The 5,875-nt window shown below is 41.9% G+C and overlaps 1 protein-coding gene across 2 annotated transcripts; it reads right to left on the bottom strand.

Moving 5' to 3' along the window:
• Positions 1–322: 322 nt before the first annotated feature.
• LOC135627919 (transcription factor CSA-like) lies at positions 323–5,673 on the bottom strand. Of its 2 annotated transcripts, none has more exons than XM_065134379.1 (6): positions 4,715–5,673; positions 4,404–4,505; positions 3,664–3,860; positions 2,352–3,556; positions 1,951–2,250; positions 323–1,636 (listed from the first exon to the last, which is right to left on the bottom strand). In XM_065134379.1, the coding sequence occupies exons 4-6, from the start codon at positions 2,611–2,613 to the stop codon at positions 1,395–1,397; spliced, it is 804 nt and encodes a 267-aa protein (XP_064990451.1). In that variant the 5' UTR covers positions 2,614–3,556; positions 3,664–3,860; positions 4,404–4,505; positions 4,715–5,673; the 3' UTR covers positions 323–1,394. The 2 variants fall into 2 exon arrangements, with proteins under 2 accessions (XP_064990451.1, XP_064990452.1); XM_065134380.1 differs by having other exon boundaries at positions 4,642–5,673.
• Between the last annotated feature and the right edge of the window lie 202 nt (positions 5,674–5,875).

Below are 5,875 nucleotides of genomic sequence, written 5' to 3' on the forward strand. Positions count from 1 at the left end.
TCGAGCTTGCATGGACCAGAGGATTGCGTGGAAAGAACAGGAGGGAGAGAGCGAGAGATCAACCGTGATGTTTGGCACATCGAGAGATCGAGTCACGCATGGAAAGAGTTTCCATAAAGGAAATGGGGAATCTCTGTACATCTTGCGACTCCTCCGGTGGTCTCTCCATCGACCAGTGTCATATCGGTATGTTGTGTCTGTTTCGCCCTACCGTGATCGTGAGTCTAATGTTTTTACATTGCTGAGATGAAGAAGATGTGCAGCGTTTGGTTTGGGGGGGGGTAATCATGCGGCATCGTGATGAACAGTGACGGGTTTTCCAGACGTGTCCCTCAGGTTCCTACTTAAGGATGTTTCCTGCAGACAACAGGGACGAGGGAGAGGGTGGCAGGTCCCGGCGGAGCAGTGTGGAGGTGGTGCAGAAAGATAACTAAGAACGCTTTCTTCGACGTCGACTTCACAGCATGAAGCTGCTTGGAAGAAACAAGAGAAGTATGATTAGAGTCAACTGTTGGACATGGTGTGCAGTTTGCGTTCCTGTTCCACAACTAAGCATTAGTTGTTCTCACATGGCTTGTCATCGGCAACCTCCACACTGCTAACCCCAAACCAGAGCCATTAAGTGCCGGCCGTGGATCGAAGTAATTGAATTCGTAACTTAGAACAACAAGAACCGGATGGAATACGAAGAAAGAATTTTTTTTTATTTTTTTTATTTTTTTGATCTTGTCGAGAGGATGAATCTTGATACGATGAAAAGATTGTTCATCTCTAATCCTTCTTCAATTATAGAAATAAGATTATTTAAGTCAGGAACTAAATTGGAGAGTAAATACATGTTACATGCATGCATAAATTGCAGGTTTGTTTCTATGTAATTCTTGGCAGCGGATGTGCCTTTCATCTCCCACAAACTCAATAACAGTTCTTTACCGAATACAATCTGCCAAACAAAGTTTCACTAATGGCATAGGTGTTTACTGAGAAACCCACCAGAACATGAACATTTTTCTTTGAGCAATTCATTACCTTGTGCTTAGTGTGCTGAAAGAACAGTTGACATTTCATAACTCATAATTGCTTGTCATGACATGTTGCCATCAGGAAGAAGAAATGTGCCATTTCCATATGCAATGGTTGTGGCCCTTCTGTTCTGGGTTGCATGGAAGAACTCAATAGCCACTGTGCTTGCGTAGAAGTGCAGAAAAGTACTACCAGGAAAAGCTCAGCTTTTCATTTTAAGAATCTCTCTCTCTCTCTCTCTCTCTCTCTCTCTCTCTCTCTCTCTCTTTCTCTCTCTTCATGTGATCAGAAGAACAATTGCTTTTCTTTCCTGCAATCCGAATGGTCGATTGATCTCTTTGCATACGCTGCATCTCTATCGACCATCAGTCTTATGGATCATGGCAAGTGGCTCCCACTCCAAGGAAATCTATGAAAGGTGGTGAGACATTGGTGCTCTCGGTGAATGGTGGTGATTCAGTAGAGGAAACTCTTGATATGTCAGAGTGGTAGCATGTTGCCGTCATCAAGACGGGCGAGGAGTGAAACCTCGAGGAGTCATCTGCTGGTCCACCCCAGAACACACTGTTGTTGCTACAGAACCCCGTGTTACTAGGGACATTGCTTCCTGCAACTGAGCCAACCAAACAAGGGAGAAGATTATTAGTACTAGCCAAAATGTTCTCCCAGCTGATATTGGAGTCACTTATATCATTTATCTTTTCTCTTCAAGAAAACTATACTTGATAGGAGTTGCTGGCTGAGAAGTGAAATCATGGGCATCTATCACTAAGAGAGAGAAAAAAAAAAAGGCATAGAAGCATCAGTTTCAGCTTCTCATTTCGAGCCAAGCATATCGATAGGACTTGGCTTCTCATCAATTATTCTCATCTTAAGACAAGGAAATGCTGATGTAGACGATGATGATAGTACTGAGACATAACTCACCTAAAAGGAAATCGTAAGACCCTTCCTCCCCACTGGTGTTCAGTGTGGCTTCCTCCATTCTTTTGAGCCTCCTCTTCCTGCAAGCACTTGACTGCTCCCTGTACTTTCTGGCCATGAGCACATGCCAATGGTTCTTCACGGCGTTGTCAGTTCTACCAGGGAAGAACCTGGCAATCATAGCCCATTTGTTCCCGTACAGTCTGTGAGCAGCCATCAGCTTCTCCTCCTCCTCCTCGCTGAAGGCCCTCCTGTTGATCCTGGGGTCCAACTGGTTGAACCACCTCAGCCGACAGCTCTTCCCTTGAGCCACACCAAGCAAGAAAAGCACAAAGCAGCAGATCAGCACAAGCCATCGCCATAGTTTTGACTAATGCGGAAAAGGCAACTTCCATGGAGCTTACCTGATCTACCATGTAACTTGGCAGCTATGAGCTTCCAGTTCTGGGGGCCATGGAGGGCTACCAGTTCTCTCAGCTTGCAGTCCTCTTCGGGTCTCCAGTGACTCCTAGCACAAAAGCTCGACTGACCACCGCCCTCATTTGCGGTCTCTCCCGATGCGTTGCCTTCTGCAGTGGCTTCAGCGTGGCTGTCACCCACTTCATGTGGTGAACGGCTATCCACCGCAGAAGAAGGATTCATGGAGAGAGAGCTCATGAACAGCATATAAGACTCAGCACAGCACGAGTGTTATATATAGGAGATGGTCACATTGGCTTCTCCACTGTCCCAACAGTTTTAGCAGTTACCTCCTCTTCAACGAGCTTGCAGACTCCGTGGCGCACGTGTGGATGTCCTACTACCGCACGCTCGAGTTGAAGGCCTGAATCCAGCTATATCGATACTTGTCTGTGTCTTCCTTGGAAGCGGTAGGTGTCTGGTAGTAGGAGCTCTGCAGAGGCCTACGCCCACATTTCTTGTCAATGGCACGGCCTGTCTCCTGTTTCAGAAAACCTCAACTGGGACAATATATTTGCACGCCAAATATTCATCCCAAGAAATTTACCGTCCCATGTGGTTCTCTCGTAAAGCTGACCTGTCTATCCACAGCAGCAGCAACAACGAGATGCATCTTTCTGCCAGAACAAATAATGGAAGGTACCCTGTGGAAGATAAGTATCGATCAGGTCCACTTCCATTCACCTTTCATGTTCTTTCCCTTGGTGCAAGCTCCATAAATGACATCTGTTGTATATGGATGATCAGGAGCTCCAATCATGTCCAGAAATTAAAAGGAGGCACCATTTCTTTCTCCTGCCCCTTTACCTTTGTTATATTGTGTACTTTGTTAGAAAAAGTCCCAAGTACCCACCAAGAAACTCGAATGCATCCTTTTCCTTCCAAAACCCTAGCAGTCACTTGTAAGTTGTCAATCCATGTGTGTTGCTTATCAAATGTAAAGCAACCTTGCAAACATTGTACTTGCTTGTTAGTAGTTAACAATATTCCCATCAGTGCAGCTTAGCCAAGAACTGGTGACATTTTCAACCATGGCCCAAGCAACAGCCTGCGTGACAATAACTTGACTCTTGATTCCAAATCCCTGCTTCTTCCTCTTCAGTTGCTTCAGTAACCTGGAGCACCAAGTTTTGCATTCTGGAGCCTAAAACTGTACATGGATTGTCAACAGTGGAAAGCATTGAAAGGTTGTACGGTGTCAATATATCCGGAAAGGAACACTACAACAATAGCCAGCTGAAGAAAACAAAAACTTACAGCTTAACAAGTCCATGATGGAGCATTGACTGTAGAATTATAGGAAGAAGACACAAATTTGTGGAAGGATTTTGGAGCTCGAGCAAACGAAGCCAAATGTACATCTGTTTAGGCTGCACAAACCTATGCCGAACAGTAAATGTACAAGGCTTCCATGCAGAAGTTGGCAAAACGTAGGCCACAGTTGATGGAGAAGCCTGCATTGCAGCATGCATGGGAGCACAAAAGATCATACATCCAGTAACAACCACAACACCAATTAAAATTCACTGTTACATCTCTGTTTTCTTTTTTTTTCAAAAAATAATAAAGAAGTGTAATCCTAAACAGAAAATGATCAGTTTCAAATACTTAGGACCACCTTCACAAGAATTTGAACTTCACAACATATTGTTTATCTGAATTTATCAGTTGTCTATTTGTTTTCTCTTCTTCGTCCATAACATTTTTTTATATCTGGGCATACTTCAGACCAAGGCTTTCATTTTCATGCATGCAAAATTGTCAGCCTTGGTGTTTAATGTGAAAATGCCTGATTCCAGCAGAACTTGTCACAAGCGATGTTTGAATTAATATCCAGCTAAGAAATGGAAATAGTGATGCAACTTCGCACAATCCACACCACTAATGTGTTAACAGTACAGTTGAATGCGTGGCCGAACAGGAGAAGAATAAGAATGGTCCAGGACTGACATATGAGGTGGAAGTGGCATGCATAGAAGATAACAACCGTGACAAACCTGTTCTTTTGGGTAGAATACTAATTCGTGTGAGCACCTCTCCATCAGTTATGCTTCCATGCTAACAAACTTTCAAGTAATGATGTTGTAGAGCATTATCACCTACCAAAAACCAAAATATAGAAGCACACATAAGGCCCAGTTAACAGCTTCTGCAATAATTTCACTCAAATCACTTCACTGCTCAAGTCCATAGCAAACTAATACTACTAGGGAAGCATGGTTTTAACAATCCTACCTGTGAGACTTGGCATCACCATCTTTTTAGCCCTGGATCAGATATAAACAGAAGGATGGGAAAAACGTCTCACCGTTTGAAGAACATCAACTGTGACAGCATATTGCATATTCTCTATGGATGCACGAAGCACATTACTCTCAGGCTCCTTCATTTTCGAGTCAGGACCAAGAACAGGCTGAAGATGAATAATCATTAGTTATGAAAACTGACCAGAAACATAATGTGGAAATTTTGAAATGTGGAAACAAACCTGTAAAGTACCCTCCATTGCAGAAGGATTCACAGGAAGGTAATCCGTGCATGATATTGTAAATTTTACAATCCACACCACTAATGTATTAACAGTTGTGTTTCCGTGCTAACATAACTGCACAGTTGCATCAGTATTTACAATATCTAGTATATCAAATTTTACAGTTGTAAATTTTTTTTATGAATATATGCTAAAGTTTTAAAACAAATACAAGATTAATACAATAAAAAAATTAAAGTTCAAAATACATAGAACAGAGTAAAAGTTCTGATTGCTAGCTGCAGACTTGGTCTGCCAAAACTACTGAACAGTCAGTGGCACCATGAATAACTAACGCGTTGTCGAGGAGCCTACAAAGCTCGAGGACAATTTTCTTTATCATTTTTTGTTCATTTGTAATTTACGAATATTGTTTCGTTGCAAGGTTCACACTTTTCATGTTTGATTCTTAACTATATAAAGAAATGAGGGATACATAACATTTTATCATTTTTACATTGGCGTGATATACTTTTTTCATTTGTTTATTTTTTTTATTTTATTTCCTTCGTACAATGTTGCAGCATAATAATGTGATTCAAAAGAGTGTTGAAGATGATTTATACCACCTCGTCGCAGTACATTTGTGCATCATATGTCTCGAGGACTTCGAACAAGGAGAAAAAGAATGTTACCATGCGGTCACCTCTACTACACGGACTATCAGCCCGAAGCTGCCCTACTTGTAGGTTCTACATGTAATATATGTGAAAGTTAATTAGATATTTTGGGCTAAAAGAATTAGATATAGAGACTGCATGTAATTCTTTTAACTATAAGAGATTACATGCAGTCTCTATATCTAATTCTTTTAATCGAAACATCTAATTAACTTTCATATATTTTACGTGAAGAACCTACAAGTAAGATAGTTTCAGGCTTCGACGACGTCCCACCACCTGCAAAAGCAGTCCATGTGATAGAGGTGACCACATGGTA

The sequence above is a fragment of the Musa acuminata genome, chromosome BXJ2-11 (assembly GCF_036884655.1).
Source record: "Musa acuminata AAA Group cultivar baxijiao chromosome BXJ2-11, Cavendish_Baxijiao_AAA, whole genome shotgun sequence".
NCBI lineage: Eukaryota > Viridiplantae > Streptophyta > Magnoliopsida > Zingiberales > Musaceae > Musa > Musa acuminata.